General features: G+C 44.1%; 1 protein-coding gene across 5 annotated transcripts in view; it reads right to left on the reverse strand.

Moving 5' to 3' along the window:
• KDM2B (lysine demethylase 2B) overlaps positions 1-17,688 on the reverse strand; it is a 120,065-nt gene that overhangs the window by 44,808 nt on the left and 57,569 nt on the right. For all 5 annotated transcript variants that reach the window (XM_055323419.1, XM_055323416.1, XM_055323418.1 and 2 more), the window contains one exon: positions 2,186-2,272. In XM_055323419.1, coding sequence (XP_055179394.1) covers positions 2,186-2,272 — 87 coding nt within the window. The remainder of the gene's footprint in view (positions 1-2,185; positions 2,273-17,688) is intronic.

The following is a 17,688-nucleotide window of genomic DNA, read 5'->3' on the forward strand; positions in this document are numbered from 1 at the left end:
ATACCCACCATTTGCTTCAACGTGGATGGACCTGGAGGGTATTATGCTGAGTGAAGTAAGTCAATCGGAGAAGAACAAACAGTGTATGTTCTCATTCATTTGGGGAATATGAATAATAGTGAAAGGGAATATAAGGGAAGGGAGAGGAAATGTGTGGGAAATATCAGAAAGGGAGACAGAACATAAAGACTCCTAACTCTGGGAAATGAACTAGAGGTGGTGGAGGGGGAGGAGGGCGGGGGGTGGGGGTGAATGGGTGACGGGCACTGAGGGGGACACTTGGGATGAGCACTGGGTGTTATTCTGTATGTTGGTAAATTGAACACCAATAAAAATTAATTTATTTAAAAAAAATACAGTATACCCAGTTAAATTTCAGATGAACAATGAATAATCTTTTACAGTGTAAGTGTATCCCATGTGATATGTGGGCTGTACTTATACTTAAAAGTTTTACTTGTTTACCTGAAAATCAAATTTAAATAGGCATCCTTTTTAAAATCCGACAACCCTAATTTCAACTGCAATCAATACAAAAAATTAATTAATGAGCGGGATGCATGGGTGGCTCAGTGGTTGAGTGTCTGCCTTTGGCCCAGGGCGTGATCCTGGGGTCCTAGGATAGAGTCCTGCATCAGGCTCCCTGCATGGTGCCTCCTTCCTCCTTTGTCTGTGTCTCTGCCTCTTTCTTTGTGTCTCTCATGAATAAATAAACAAAATTTTTCAAAAAGAATAATTAACGGGCAGCCTGGGGGGCTCAGCGGTTTAGCACCGCCTTCAGTCCAGGGTGTGATCCTGAAGACCAGAGATCGAGTCCCACGTCAGGCTCCCCGCATGGAGCCTGCTTCTCCCTCTGCCTGTGTCTCTGCCTCTGTGTGTGTGTGTGTATCTCTCATGAGTAAATAAATAAAATCTTAAAAAAAAAAAAAAAGAATTAAGTAAAATTTTACAGTGTTCTTTGCAGTAAGGCTTTGAAACCTGCTGCGTATTTTATACTTCTGGCACATCTCAATTTGGGCTTGCCATATTTCAAGTACTCAAAAGCCATAGAGCTAGCAGCTACCATTTTGGACAGCACAGATTTAGAATGTTCCTCTAAATGTTTCCCATGACAGAAAAAAAAATCAGAAAAACATCCATCAGTGAAGAGGCTGCTTAGTTAAAACTAACATTTAAAGAGCACTCACTACTGGTCAGTCCTTGTCCTAAGAACTTTGCACGCATTGTTCTATTTTTTTCTTTTTATAGTTAACCAGAAACAAATTCAACAATGCTTTGTCTCATCTAGTGTCTCATCTAGTGTCTCATCCAGTCGCAACATTTGAAGTAGGTGCTACTATAACCCTATTTTACAGACAAGGAAAGTAAGGTTCAGGGAGTTTCTATAACTTGCCTAAGAAAGCGGTGAGGCTAAGTGTGGACAAATGGATTGATACATACATGTCCCACCCTAGCATAGACTGTGGAAGAAGACTGGTTTTCTCTGGATAGTGGACTCGAGATGGATACTGGTTAACAGTTTAGTCTCTGCTGTCACATAAACTAGTCATCTTGCCCTCGGCTCTACCAAGAGCCCTCACAATTGATTTGACCTTTGCCAGCCTCAGTTTCCTTATCTGTAAAATGAGAATCGCAAGTGTCTGCCTCACAGGGTTATTGGAGTCTAAGAAAGATGAGGGATGCAGACAACGAGGTAAAGCCACCTGCTCCTGGTAAGTCCTCAGTGATGTTATTATCATTCTCCCCAGGGTCTTTGTACTTTCCTACTTGATTAGACATCTTCATGGTGAGCATCAATCAGTTTTAAAAGAGAAAAAAAGTTAACTTTCAAAAGAAAGGGAACAGCCCTTGACGCACCTGGAGGAAAAAGAGAAGGAAAGAAGAAAAGAAAGGAGAGAGGGAAGAAGGGATAGAAGTCACCTAAGGATAGGGAAAAGGGAGGCATCACTTGCCCCACAGTTTTCTGAGTGACCACCAGAGGGCACTGCCTGCAGCTTCCACAGCTAGGGAAATCGATGCCTTTGAAAAAACAAAAACTTGGAATGGACAAATCACCAAAACCATTCATCTTAATTAGGGTGCCTTCTGCCAGGAGTCTTCACTGCAAAGCTGCCAACATTCATCTTACAGAAGATGTGAAAGGCAGTGGGATTGGTATCCCAGCTGCGGGCGATCTGTTTCTTACCTTTGGAGTCTTCTTTGGCCAAGTGACTACAGGGACCCCAGTGATGGCCAGACTGGGGTCGTCATCCGCGTGCTCCTTCAGGACATTCTGTGGCCAAACAAAGGAGCCATATTAGCCCACAGTAGAGGGGAGGTCCCTGAAGGAGGCTAAGACCAAACCTAACCCAATAAAAGACAGAGCCCTCTATAGAGTCAATCACCAAACACAGACTCAGTAGAAATCAAGTCACCGGGGTTCCTCAGAAGCCACAAGACATGCAATATCCTCCTTTCCAAAATTTTTTTAAAAAAGCATATCACACACCTCCTTATGACTACCATGAATATATTGCTCACTGATCATATTTATGATAACCAAACATTTGTCTAGAGCACCATGGACTCTCATGCATACAATCTCATTCAATCCTTACCAAGTACACTGGGAGTGCGCTGGGTGGTGCACTACAATGCCCTAAGGTACATAAACTCAACTATGTATGCAGAGAAACAAAAACCAAAACCAAACACAAGGTCTTGACACCTGTGAGATCGCTTTTCTTCCATCGGCCAGCAAGCCATGTTTCTTCTAATCTTGGCATGTAAAGACATGTCATTGTTTATTACAACATGGGCCATAAATACAAGTAGATCCTTCATCTGATTTAACCAAGGATGGAGTCATCTGACCAAATGCTGGCAGAAAAGTGGGCTGTGAGACATATTCCCAGATTGTGTGAGGGTCTTCCACATGGCACACTGTGTTCACATCTTTGTGGGTAGTTTGAAGACTTTTCAAGGGTAATTCTGACTCTACCAGATTTTGTCCTAATGTGGTGGCTCATTTTAGAACTTCATCCAGGTGTTGCTACTCCACTGAGTTATCCTTTAGAGGTGAGGCAATCAAGGCTCAGAAAGACTCAAAGGACTTGGATCCTGGCCCAGACCAGGAGGATAGAGCCCATGAACCCCACTCTCTGGCACCAGACTTCCCACCCCATGACCACTTCACACAGGGTTTTTTTTTTTTATTGCATCCACAGTGTGCCATGAAAAAGCATTAAGGGATAGACAGATCTGCCACTGGGCTATCCTGACTTTGACCATTAATTTTTGGATTGCACAAAAACATTCCTGCAGGACCATCTAAAAACAGAAAAAGTTGCACAGTAGAACTTAATAGGAAGAGCAGAAGAGTTCAAAAGAGAAATGTAGGTAAAGATTATTATTTTTTTTTTAAATTTTTTTATTTATTTATGATAGTCACACAGAGAGAGAGAGGCAGAGACACAGGCAGAGGGAGAAGCAGGCTCCATGCACCGGGAGCCCGATGTGGGACTCGATCCCGGGTCTCCAGGATCGCGCCCTGGGCCAAAGGCAGGCGCCAAACCGCTGCGCCACCCAGGGATCCCCGGTAAAGATTATTTTAACTTAAAAAAAGAGATTAGGGATCCCTGGGTGGCGCAGCGGTTTGGCGCCTGCCTTTGGCCCAGGGCGCGATCCTGGAGACCCGGGATCGAGTCCCACATCGGGCTCCCGGTGCATGGAGCCTGCTTCTCCCTCTGCCTGTGTCTCTGCCTCTCTCTCTCTCTCTCTGTGACTATCATAAATAAATAAAAATAAAAATTAAAAAAAAAAGATTATTTTAACTCACTTTCCCTAATCTATTCACCGGAAATGAATCCAACTTACTTCTTATTTATTCTATTGTCTTAGTTTTCTCATCATCCTGTGGTTGCCACATTTTTCAAAATGTGCCTACTACGCCAAATCCACCTGCAGAACTTTCCTCTGCCCATGGGAGGTAGCAAATACGACAGTGATCAAGAGTCAAACTCGGGGCTGTCTGGGTTCAATTCTCAGTCCATATAGCTCTCTTCAAGTCCAGTATCAATGTCACTGATTTATAAATGCTGTTTATAAACATCTCGGTTCACTGCTATATCCCTCATCTTGCACAATGACTAACCTACACTAAGCCTCAAGTAAATAACTTAAAAAAATAATAATAAAACCACAAATCCCCAAAGAGGGATTTTCTACAAAATCCTTAACCAGTATTCCTCAAATCTGTTAAAGTAAAAAAACAACAACCAAAAAAGGTCTGAGAAACCATCACAGCCAAGAGGAGCACTAAGGAGACATGACAAATACACAGAGCTATTGTGGGTGGGACCCTGAAATAGATATACAACACTTGGTAAAAACTCAGGAAATGTGAATAAACTCTAAACTTTAGTTAGTAGTAATAATGTATCAATGTTAGATTAATTGTAACCAATCTACTCCACTAATATACCATGTTAATCCTAGAGTAAACTGGGGCAGGGTGTGGGGTGGATAAGTGGAAACTCTCTGTAGTATCTGAATTTTCCTGTCCATCTAACACCATTCTGAAACGTAAAGTCCTATCATAAGAACCAATTTTTTTTTAAGTAGGCTCGAGCATGGAACCCAACGTGGGACTTGAACTCACGACCCCAAGATCAAGACCTGAGTGGAGATCAAGAGTCGGACATTCAACCGACTGAGCCACTCAGGTGCCCCCTAAAATGTCAGACAGTACTAACAGCTATCATAAAGGACAATGGGATTATTAGGCTGCCAATTTTTCTAACATGGATGTAGCGTATTTAACAAGAAATACAATATAAGGGAACCAAGAACATAAGCATGATTCAGCTCCAGTGTGGACCTCACATGGGGCATGAAAGATGCTATCGAATGTTTGGGGCAGTGGGAAGGATCCATGCCTGGGGGGAGGAGTGTTTCATCACTGACATTGTTTAGAATTGCTAATTCCCAATGAGGATAAAAAGCAGATGAATTTATCAGTTTTGGTTTTGAATTAAATAGACAGCATGCTCCATTAGTACATGCACCCAAGTGAGCCATTCCCACTTGGTCCACCACACAAGGTAGGTGGGACTGGCTAGGTGAGAAGTTAAATGGAACCATCAGGAGGCAGACACCACATATGTTGTCAAATGAATATATAAAAGTAGGATGTAGTGAGTGCTTGCTCTGTGCTGGGCACCATGATAGAAACGCCGTATCTACTATCTCATCCAACCCCCTTGACCACACTGTGAGATGGACCACCATCATTTCCAGATGAGAATACTGGGGCCTGGGGCGTGCGAGAACAGTCCAAGACCACTCAGCCGGTAGAGGGTGGAGACCCCGCCATTTCACAACCTGTGCTCTAACTATGGTGTTACTCAACCTTAACCTTCAAGAAGAGAGGGGGCCACGTTCCTAGCAACATGACTCACAACAGCCAAATGACACTTGAAAACAACCTAAGCGTCCATCAGTGTGGATGGATGGATAAATAATATGTGGTCTATCCACACAAGAGAATATTACTCTGCCCGAAAAAGGAAGGAAATCATGACACATACTGTAATGTGGACTGGAGGACATTCTGTTGAGTGAAATAAGCCAGACACAAAAGGCCAAATAGTGCATGACTCCACTTATATGAGGTGCCTAATGTAGTCAGAGTCATACAAGCATAAAACAGAGTAGTGGCTGCCAGTGGCTGAGGGAAGGAGAAGCAGGGAGTTGTTTAATGCATGGTGGTGATGGCTGCACAACAGGGTGAATATACTTAATGCCACTGAACTTGGGCAGCCCCGGTGGCTCAGCGGTTTAGCGCCGCCTTCAGTCCAGGGCCTGATCCTGGAGACCCGGGATCGAGTCCCACATCAGGCTCCCTGCATGGAGCCTGCTTCTCCCTCTGCCTGTGTCTCTGCCTCTCTCTCTCTCTCTCCTCTCTGTGTGTCTCTCATGAATAAATAAAATAAAATCTTTAAAAAAAAATGCCACTGAACTAGACACTTCAAAATGGTTAAAATAATAAATTATATGTTATGTATAATTGGCTACAATTTTTGAAAATTTTGTGTGTGTTTTATTTTTATTTAAGTAATCTCTACACCCAACATGGGACTATAACTCATGACCCTGAAATCAAGAGTCACAGGCTCTTCCAACTGAGCCAGCCAGGTGCCCTGCCCTTACCACAATTTTTTAAAAGGGAGGAGAGAATGGAGCAAAGCAGTCTCTTTCTAAGGAATGGACTCAGAAATTCTAAAAATTACCCACAGGAGACCTAACGTCTCACTAGTTAAGCCAGTACTGTTATGCCTTTGACAACACTGATTCTAGAGTCTGAAGACCTGGGCTCAGGTTTTACAACTTGCAGACTGTATGACCTTGAGGAAGCCACAGCTTAGAACAGTGATATCACTAACCTTGACTTTACTCCATGAAGTGAGATGTGATTTTACTACCATTCTTTGGAGCATTTACTGGGTGCTTGCTCTGAACTAATTCCCTCTGTGGGATAGAGCTGATTCTCTCCCTTTCACAAAAGCAGAAACTGAAGTGCAGAGGGGTTATTTGATTTGCCCAAGGTCACACAACTGGGTCTGAGAGGTGATAGATCCTGACACTGATCAGATTCATCTAACTATAAGCCCAGTTAGTAACACGGGGTGATAAAGCCTCAGTATACTATTCCAGCAACCTCTGGAGCTGATCTATACTCCATTATTAAAAAAATACAACACCTAGGAGACAATCTGGGCTCACATTCACCATCCAATTAACAAATACAGAAGTGAGTCATCCTCGCCTGTTCCTCACAAGACAGAGAACTAATTCAGCCACTAACTCTACAGAGTATTTTTCAAAGTTTGCCCCAATCACAAAAGGGAAGACCCACATGTGCCCAATGTGGGCTTGAATAAGCATAAAATTTTGTTGACATTTCATGGTTCTTAATAATCCACATGAATTTCACACCCTCTTCTACAATACATCAGGGTGTGGGTGTTGTTGTTGTTGTTGTTTTAAAGATTCTAGGGACGCCTGGGTGGCTCAGGGGTTGAGAGTCTGCCTTCAGTCCAGGGCATGATCCTGGAGACCTGGGATCGAGTCCCGCATGGGGCTCCCTGCATGGAGCCTGCTTCTCCCTCTGCCTGTGTCTCTGCCTCTCTCTCTGTGTGTCTCTCATGAATAAATAAATAAAATTAAAAAAGAAAAAGATTCTATTCATCTAATCACGAGAGACACACAGAGAGAGAGGCAGAGACACAGGCAGAGGGAGAAGCAGGCTCCATGCAGGGAGCCCCATGCGGGACTCGATCCCAGGTCTCCAGGATCATGCCCTGGACTGAAGGCAGACTCTCAACCCCTGAGCCACCCAGACATGCAGGCCTAGTTTAAAAAGGGCAAATGCAGGACACCTGGGCAGCTCAGTCAGTTAAGTGTCTGCCTTTGGCTCAGGTCATGATCTTGGGGTCCTGGGATCAAGCCCTGCTTCAGGCTCCCTGCTCAGTGGGGAGCCTGCTTCTCCCTCTCCTTCTGCTGCTCCCTCTGCTTGTACTCTCATGGCGTCTGTCAAAGAAAGAAAGAAAATCTCTTAGAAAACAAATAAATAAAGGTAGCAAATGCTGCCTTCCAACCTACTAACCTTTTGTGGGAATGAAAGCTCCACCTAATCTCTGATTTTTCAGAAGAAATCAAAGATCCAGAGTTTTACTTTAAATTGCTTAAATATTGGCAACTGGTTGAAAAAATTTAAAAGCCAAAACCAAAACCAAACCAACCAAACAAACAAAAAACAAAATGAAAATGAAAAAATGTGAGCCAAACAAACAGTATCTGTGGGCCAGTCTGGGTTACAGGCTACCAGTATACAAGCGCTTCTCTGTGTAAGATTGAAAATAATGTCCACTCGCCTTGGTCTTCCTGGAGTTTCTGAACTGTCTCAAGATTTCCTGTCATTTCAATATCAGAGCTGGAGTCCATAACTCACAAGCAAGGTGAGGTCTCTGTGGAGGAATGTGGTTACAAAAAGCTATTTCTGAAGGTGTAAGTGTTATGAATAATAAATATATTATTAATGATAAATAATAATTAAAAATTAATAGAGGGGTGCTTGGGTGACTCAGTTGGCTAAGAGTCCAACTCTTGATCTCAGCTCAGTTCTTCTTGATCAGGTCATGAGTTTAAGCCCCGCATTGGGCTCCATGCCCAGCTTCCTTTTCACTTAAAAAAAGTCATTAAATAAATAAATAAAAATAATAATAATTAATAAATACCTCCCCAAGTACTCTGGAGTGGGCATCTCACACACACAATCCCTGCAGGAAGCAAATCCCCTCAATGGCCCGTGGTGGCCACCAGGAGGCGCTTACGGTTCTGTCGCACAGGAAAGTATTTGCATTTTTTGACCTGCTACAAGAAGAGATTATTCTAATTGGAGATTGTCTCTCTGAGAAATAAATTGTGCTGAAGAGAATCAAGTCACTGGCATCCCTAGGCTCCACCAGAATTCATACACTCCCTGGGACTCCTGGAAGCAGAGACTAGGAAACCAGGTGCCAGGACCAGCCCAGGGCCCTCTGCATTACATCCTATAAACCTCTTGCGTAGGAGAGCCCAGGGCAGGCTTTCTAAAAGAGAAAGATTGAGGCTACCAGGCCCTTTCTGTTGAAAACTGCCTTGCTTTTGACCCAACAAGATAACCGCAGACAATGGATGTGCTGGGCCTCTGCTCCCTCTTATGTCAACTCTCTCTGTGGACTTAATCAGCTAAATGGATTCAGGCCCCACTGCTCCTTAGGATGGGGTGTTAATAATAGTTAATAATAATAAAGAAGAGGCAGGCATCAGGAAAGAATCACTAACCACCAACCAAACCAACAGATAAAGGAAGAGTAACAAGGCACGGAACAGCTCATGCTGCTCTTCTGGGGAGCCCAGTAGACTGAGGGGTCCTCCCCATACCACAGGTAACTGGGCGTCATGCACTCTGGAACGCCCAAGATCCTTGCCTCCGCCCCAGCCAACCATCCCATGCCTGCCTGTAAACACTTATCTGTATGGGGTTGGACTAGATCTCTCAAGTGGGTATGTTCAAATCCTAATTCCTGGTGCCTATGAATAGGACCTTACTTGGAAAAAGGTTCTTTGCAAAAAAAAAAAAAAAAAGAAGAAAGAAAGAAAAAAAGAAAAAGGTTCTTTGCAGATGTAATTAGTGGAGAATATCAGATGAAATTATACTGGATTTAGGGTACAAAATGACTGGTATCTTTTTTTTTTAAGATATATTTATCTTTTGGACAGAGAAAGCACACGCACGCTTGCACAGGAGAGGGGGCACAGGGGAGGAGGGGGAGGAAGGGAGTCCCAAGCAGATTCCAAACTCAGCATGAAGTCCAAGGCAGGGTTCAGTCTCATGACCCTGAGATCATGACCTGAGCCAAAACCAAGAGGCTGATGCTTAACTGAATATGCCACCCAGACGCCCCATGACGGGTGTCTTTGTAAGAGAAAGAAGAGGGGGATTTGAACAGAGGCAGTAAGGAAGAAGGCATGAGAAGACAGAGACAGACTAGTGACATAGCCACAAGCCAAGAAACACCAGGAATCACCAGAAGCTGGAAGAACAAGGAAGAATTTCCCCTAGAAGCCTTCCCAGGGTGTAGACTAGACTGTAAGAGAGTAAATTTCTGTTGTTTCAAGCTCCCAAGTTTGTAGTCATTTGTCACAGTGGCCACAGGCAGTTAACACACTGCCCTTGTCATAGTGCACTGTGGTTACAAGCCTATTAGCTACATAACTTGGCAAGTGATAACACCTGAGTCTCAGTTTCTCCATCTGAGAAATGGGATGATAACAGTCCCCACCTTGCCAGGTTGTACTGAGGATCATAATGCATGGAAGGAAAAAAAAAATGCGTGGAAGGCACTTGGTACATGGTAAATGCTCAACAACTGTTGGCTCATCTCTTTTGGCTTATGTCATTTTTCCTACTGGAATACACACTGCCCTGTCCTCTGCAGAATTTAACCACTTAAGAAGTTCTAAGCACAGAGAAATTTAAAAGTTTATTTAGTTGGAAGGGCGATCTAAAAGCTGATTTAGCAGGTGCCTGGATGGCTCAGTCGGTTAAGCATCTGCCTTCGGCTCAGGTGATGATGTCTGGGTTCTGGGATCAAGCCCCACATCGGGCTCCCTGCTCAGCCAGAGAGTCTGCTTCTCCCTCTCACCCTGCTGCTCTCCCTGCTTGTGCTCTCTCTCAAATAAAAAAAAAAAAAAAATTTAAAGCTGACTTACGGACTCCTGGGTGGCTCAGCGGTTGAGTGTCTGCCTTTGGCTCAGGGCCTGATCCTGGCTTCCCAGAACCGAGTCCTGCATTGGGCTCCTTGCATAGAGCCTGCTTCTCCTCCCTCTGCCTGTGTCTCTGCCTCTGTGTGTGTGTGTGTGTGTGTGTGTCTCATGAATAAATAAATAAAATCTTTAAAAATAAATAAAAAATAAAAAGCTGATTTAGCTACATAAGGAGAAAGGATAATAATGTGATCCAGGAGCCCACCAGTTAATTGTAGGCAAAAATAAAGTCCCAAGTGACACAGATAAACCTACCCATTTTTCAGATCTAGGGTTTGCCCTAGATGTCTGGAACTCAGATATCTTGCTCTTGCTGTTCTCCTTCGTTCCCTGAGGTGGTACAGGCAGAGAAGTAGGAGTATGCGTGGTTTGTTTTGTCATCACAGTGGGAGCTCCTTAGGTGAGAGACCTGTCTCATTCATCATTGTATCAACCCTCCATCCCCACACTGCCCAACAAAAATACCAAACACAGGGCTCAGTATTACACCCAGGCCCCAGCAGGAGAGCCTGAGCAACCCAGCCTGGCTGAAACTGATCTGCCATTCTCTGCTCTGGGTCATCTTTTGGGTGGGAGCAAGCCCCTGAGGCTGCAGACCCCTCACTGGCTTCCTGCTTCTTGGCTCCCCTGAAGCAGTTATGAGAGTGGGGGTGGGGTAGGGGATGATGGTGATAAATTAAAAAACCAGCAGTGCCAGGAGTCTGAGCCCTACACTTACTATTTTGCAAAACAGCAAGGTGGGGCTGCTCAAACAAGCAGGTGTATTCCAGGATCAAGACTGATGTCCCCAAGACAGTAAAGCTGTACACACTTTCCATGGTCATGGGTTTCACAGACTCTCACACTTAACCCTAAATGGGCCTGTTTTCATTCCAAGCTGTCTGAAATAATATTAATAATAAGCTCTATTAAAGTCCTTGTGCTAAACAAGGTTTTATGCATGTTGCCTCGCTGAATTTGATGAGGCACATGTTCTTTCTCTATTTTATCATGTTTTCCAAGAGCATTTGGCTGGCTAACGGATGGCACATGGGATTTAGCCTGACTCCAGAAACTTTGGTCTTAAGAGATAATACCTGTTTGGATAATGTACCCTTCATTTAGGATTATTTTCTTTCCTCTTACATTTGTGTTTTGATGAAAGAACAATACAACTGGTTTCTTTCTTAAATATCAAATATATATATATATAAAACACCTGAAAACAATGGCCCCTCACTGGCTCTTCCACCCCCTAATTCCAGAGAGTCCCACAATTCCATGTAATAAAAAAGGTGGCTATCTGCAGCAAGCTGACATTTTCATACCAAGCTTACACTCTGGCAGCTAGTGGGGCAAGGCATTGTGGGAAGAGAGCCTGGCATTATTTTGATTAACAATGACCCCTACAGAATCACCTTGCAGGTATCTGACAAACACTCTTCTACAGCCAACCTTAGTGGTGACTACCCACTTAGACCCAAACCCTCACAACCATGCCATGCATTTTAAGTCATCTACAATCGATTTGAGGGGTAGATCTGCTCCCCAATAGCCGCACACCTTCCTTTTCTTCCATTGGGAAATCACAGCTCTCTCCCTGAGTTCTAGTAGAAAGTACAGATTCTTCTAGAAGGAATAGTATGCAGAGCAACTCCCATCTTACTGTTGCCAACCCAAGATGGAAGAGAAAAAAGACGATGATGCATTGGGTTGAACAGGGTGCCCCTTTGTTAAAATCCATCTGCAAAACCTCATATGACCTTTTTGGGAAATGGGGTCTTTGCAGATATAATCATGTTAAGAACAGGTCATAGTTGATTAGGGTGGGCCCTAATGCAATGATAGTGTCCTTGTAAGAGAAGACACACAGCAAAGATGAACACTTGCATGAACTCAGAGATGGAATTGATGTAGCTACAAGCCAAGAAATGCCAAAGACTGCTGGCAACAATGAGAAGCTGGAAAAGACAAGAAAGGATCCTTCCTCCCCTAGAGCCTTCAAAGCAAGCATAGCCTTGATTTCAGACTCCCTGTCTCCAGAACCGTGAGAAAATAATTTTCTGATGTTTTAGGCCAGTCTGTGGCTCTATTATGGTAGCCCTGAGAAACTTATATGGATGGTGATCATTAACCTGTAAGAGGTATGGGGGAGTGGCCGAAGCCAGTCTGGCTCTCCTTTGACTGTGTACCTAAGAATACCTAACTTTTCTCCAAGAGTTTACCAGGAGTGCTAGGTGTTCATTACCTCACTGCCCCTCAAAATAATCTGACGACACAGATCCCCATTATTTTCCCCATTTTACAGTGAAGACACTCAGGTGTCGATTGGTTAATCACTTCAGAATGGCCAAGGGACTGTCGAATCTGGTCCCCAGAAAGATAAAGCACAGCCAGTCCAATACCCTTGTTTTACCTGCAGATAAACAGAAAGGTGGAGTGCTTGAGTACACAGCAAGCAGCAAAGAACAGAAGCTGAAATTAAACTCAAGGGTCTCATGTCCTGATTTCTTATTCTTCCCATTAGGTATAGGCCAATATCCTGCATCTCTAACACAGGTGTCTCGAAAGAAGGAAGTCACTGGAGGTATCTCAGTGCCAAATCCCACAGGGTTTCATAAAGGCAGGGAAAGGAAATGGCTTTCTTTTTTTAAAGATTTTATTTCTGGAAGCCTGGGTGGCTCAGTCAGTTATGCATCCTCCCTTGGCTCGGCTCATGATCCCAGGATCCTGAGATCAAGCCCTGAATTGGACTCCCTGCTCAGCAGGAAGTCTGAATCTCCCTCTGCCCTCCCCCTGTTCGTGATCTCTCCCTCCCCCCCGCCGATAAAGTAAATAAAATCTTTATCTTTAAAGATTTTATTTATTTATTTGAGGGGGGAGGGACAGAGAGAGAGAGAGAGAGAGAATCCGAAGCAGACTCCATGCTGAGCATGGAGCTGGATGTGGGCCTCCACCTCTCGACCCTGAGATCATAAGCTGAGCCAAAAATCCAGAGTCAGACACCTAACTGACTGAGCCACCCAGGTGCCCCAGAAATAATTTTCTTAGATTTTTACAAGATCCTGGAATCTTGTTTCTCTTTACAAAATAAATTAAGTAGGGTGGTCATTTTAGTTTGAATCTAAGACCAGACCCCTCAAGGCAAGTTCTCAAGGTACAAATGAGCTCTCTCAGACCTGCCAAAACCACAGGGTCATAGGAAGGACAAACTCAACTTTCAAAAGTTCTGCCCACAAAAAGAGGAGGCTAGACTTACAGGAAGACACAAAAAAGAAAGCTTGAAGGGACAGAAGCAAGTTGTAAAACAGTATGCTCTAATTTTTAACAAATTATGTATACCTGGGGATGAGAGGAAAGCTCCAAAAGTATGTTCAGCAGATGAGTAACAGGGTTACCTCCAGGGCTGGGAAAGTGGGGAGGGGGACATTTTCTAGCCTCTAGCCTCTAACGCTTAATTTTGCTTACATAGATCATGTAACACTGTAATACTTGAAACTTTTACAGAAAAGAAATATCCAGAGTGAGTAAACCTATAAAGATAGAAAGCAGGGCAGCCCGGGTGGCTCAGCAGTTTAGCGCCGCCTTCAGCCCAGAGCATGATCCTGGAGACCAGGGATCAAGTCCCACATCGGCTCCCTGCATGGAGCCTGCTTCTCCCTCTGCCTGTATCTCTGCCTCCCTCTCTCTCTCTCTCTCTCTCTCTTTCTCTCTCTGCGTCTCTCATGAATAAATAAAATCTTAAAAAAAAAAGATAGAAAGCAGACGGGGGTGGGAGGAGGGAGGTAAGGAGGACGGGAATGGGGGGTGACCACTAGTGGAGACAGGGTTCTGTCCAGGGTGATGAAAATGTTCTGAACCACACAGAGGTGGGGGCTGTACAATATCGTGAATGTACTTAAGTCACTAAACTGGGTACTTTAAGGTTGGGGTGCCTGGCTGGCTCAGTCAGGAAAGTGCATGACTCTTGATCTCAGGGTTGTGAATTTGAGCCCCATACTGGATGTAGAGATTACCTAAAAATAAAAAAAAATGTTAAAAACATTTTTTAGGGATCCCTGGGTTGCGCAGGGGTTTGGCGCCTGCCTTTGGCCCAGGGCGCAATCCTGGAGACCCGGGATCGAATCCCACATCGGGCTCCCGGTGCATGCAGCCTGCTTCTCCCTCTGCCTGTGTCTCTGCCTCTCTCTCTCTCTGTGACTATCATACATAAATAAATAAAAATTAAAAAAAAAAAAGAAAAACCCTTTAAAAAAACATTTTTTAATTAAATAAAATGGTTGAGATGGCACATTCTTGAAGACTCTTGAAGATTCTAAAGTGGTGATCTAGTAAATTTAAAAAAAGAATTTTGGGGGGACGCCCGGGTGGCTCAGTGGTTGGGTGCCTGCCTTCGGCCCAGGGCGTGAATCTGGAGACCTGGGATTGAGTCCCACATCGGGCTCCCTGCATGGAGCCTGCTTCTCTCTCTGCCTCTGTCTCTGCCTCTCTCTCTCTCTCTCTCTCTCTCTCTCTCTGTGTGTGTGTGTGTCTCTCATGAATAAATAAATAAATATTACAAAAAAAAATTTAAGACAAAATGGTGTTATGTGCATTTTAGCACAATTTTTAAAAATATATTACAAATGGAAGAAAAAATGGTTTGTTTTTTTAATTCTAGTATATTTTTTTCATTTTATTTATTTATTTGAGAGAGAGAGAGAGCACAAATGCAGGGGGAGCAGCAGCAGAGGGAAGGGAGAAGCCAGCTCCCCACAGAGCAGGGAGCCCAATGTGGGGCTCGATCCCAGGACCCCTGGATCATGACCTAGCCAAAGGCAGATGTCCAACCGACTGAGCCACCCAGGCATCCCTAGTGTATTTTTTAATGGAGTTTATTTATTTGTCAGAGAGCGAGAGAGCACAAGCAGGGGGAGCAGCAGGCAGAGAGAGAGGGAGCAGCAAGCTCCCTGCTGAGTAGGGAGCCCGATGTGGAACTCAATCCAAGGACCTCAGGATCATGACCTGAGCCAAAGGCAGATACTTAACCAATTGAGCCACCCAGGTGCCCCAAAAATGGGTTTCTGATAAAAGCCCAAACCTACCTCTCCGGAGACTGAGTTGTTTAGGGGACTGTCTCCAGTCTCAGGGGTTCCCATTACCATGAACCATCCCATTAAGCAGTGGACCAAAGATCAAAACTGGTCAGTTACCAAAGGGGAACCTCCACTTGCCAGACACACAAATCACTCAACAGTAATGACAGCAGTAGGCACTAGCTAAGATTTCTGCACATTTCCTGTGTTTTATTTCTCAGCCAGTGCAAACATAACCCCAAAACCTGAGGAGAGAGAAAACCAAGGCATCAAGTACAGCCAAGAAGCTGCTCATCCTCTGTGACAACACTCTCACTCTGAAGGTCAGTCTGAGGTTCCACCTCTTTTCTGGGCATCCAGGGATTGAGAAGGCCGATGGCCAGGCTGGACAGCCAAGAACCCTCCTGTTCCAGAAGAGATGTTTGGCCCACTTCCCCCATACAGACTCCTGGCCACACAGCATTTAGAGACACAAGCAGATGCTCCAGTTCTCTTGGGGCTCTAAAGAGACCTGTCTACCCAATTTACAAGCTCTTTAAGCTGCAAAAGGCCTCCCCAGACAAAACTCAAGAACATAAATTTATCTCTAAAAATAAGGCAAGTTGCAGCTCTCTTGGCCTTAGCGCCATCTTCTGGAAACCTCCGCACCATGACAGCCAAGTGGAGGAAGAAGCCAATGTGCACACTGAAGCAAAAAAGATGAGGCAGAGGTCCAAGTAAAGCATTAGCCTATGTACCGACAAAAGCCACGGAAGAAGAAATAAGGAAAGCCAGAGGCCAGTGACGCTGGTACAAATTGTTGGACTGCATGCCTACTTTCTAGAACTTGATTTAATGGATCTACAACACCCACCGCCATCTGATTACGACTACCACCTCTGAGAGAACCACCTTGTTCATACCAAAAAATAGTCCCTTTTGGCCCTTTGCCCTGGACCTGTGACTTTTGAGACTAATTCTGTTTTCTTTTGTGGCTGAATTTAACATGTACATGAGAAATCATCTCTTCTGGTGTCTTAGGGAAAAAGAAAGAAAAAGAAAAAGAAAAAGAAAAGAAAAGAAAAAGAAAAAGAAAAGAAAAATAAAAAGAAAAGAAAGACAGGTAAGTTCAAGCCTGGGTGGCTCAGTCAGTTAAGCATCTGTCTTCAGCTCAGGTCATGATCCCAGGGTCCTGGCTGGGATCTAGCCCCACATCAGGCTCCGTGATCAGTGGGGAGCTTGCTCCTCCCTCCCACTTGTGCTGTCTCTCGTGTGCTCTCTCTCTCAAATGAATAAAGTCTTTAAAAAATATAGATAAATTCAATAAATGAACTAAGTGGCTATATTATATGATGTGTGAACCTAATAATAAATACATGCTCAAGGAAGCAGTAGGGAGTGGTGGGGACTGGGGTATATGAGGTCAGCTGCTACTCACTTCCTGTGGTTTGCAGCCAGTCAAGAACATGGGCCAGGATAGCTAGGATATTTTTTATGACTCTTCTGATATTTTAATGTTGGCAAGTAATTATAAAAATATGTTTAAAACTGTGCAGGCCAAAAACAATGCCTAGAGGCTTGATTTGGCCAGGGACTGCCAATTTACAAACTCTGTTCCATGGCCAGAACCATTGCTTGTTCTGTAAAAGACACCAAAGCAATCCCCTTACTACCTTCTCCCTAAGTGTAGGATGGCTTCTGAGAAGGGAAAAAAATTTCTCTACAGCAGCCAAACAAAGCAGTGCAGTGTAGGGAGTGAGTGCAAGGACTCCCCAACTGAGCATGTGTGGCCTTAGGCAAATCACTTAACCTAACTGTGCCTTGATTTTCTCATCTGCAACATGAGGATAATAAAAGCACTATCAAGGGTTGCTGGAGGTTTATATATGGAAAACACCTGTAACAGCACATGGCCACTGAAAAGTATTATCACAACCTGCCAGTGAACTCACCCCATGGTGAGGACAGGAGGAGGGAGGAGGCCGGGCTCCTTGAAAATGCATCTAAACCCCTATCCCAGGCCTCCTCCACACCATCAACAGCTGACTCCAGTCTCATCACATCAGGTGAGTATAGGTGAGAGACAGGAGGGGCCAAGTCCCAAATCTAGAAAGAAATCCGACCAATCAGAAACACTGCACACAAACAGATCACAGACACAAAGATACTTCTAAAGGAAAAAAAAAGAGCTTTCCACAAGCACAGAACAATACTTCCTCAGAAGATGAATGTGTTTGTAACTCATTTACAACATTGTGGGGGCCCCAATGCTGTTTATGGTTTTATTATTGATGAAAATTCCTTG

Source organism: Nyctereutes procyonoides, unplaced genomic scaffold (assembly GCF_905146905.1).
Source record: "Nyctereutes procyonoides isolate TBG_1078 unplaced genomic scaffold, NYPRO_anot_genome, whole genome shotgun sequence".
NCBI lineage: Eukaryota > Metazoa > Chordata > Mammalia > Carnivora > Canidae > Nyctereutes > Nyctereutes procyonoides.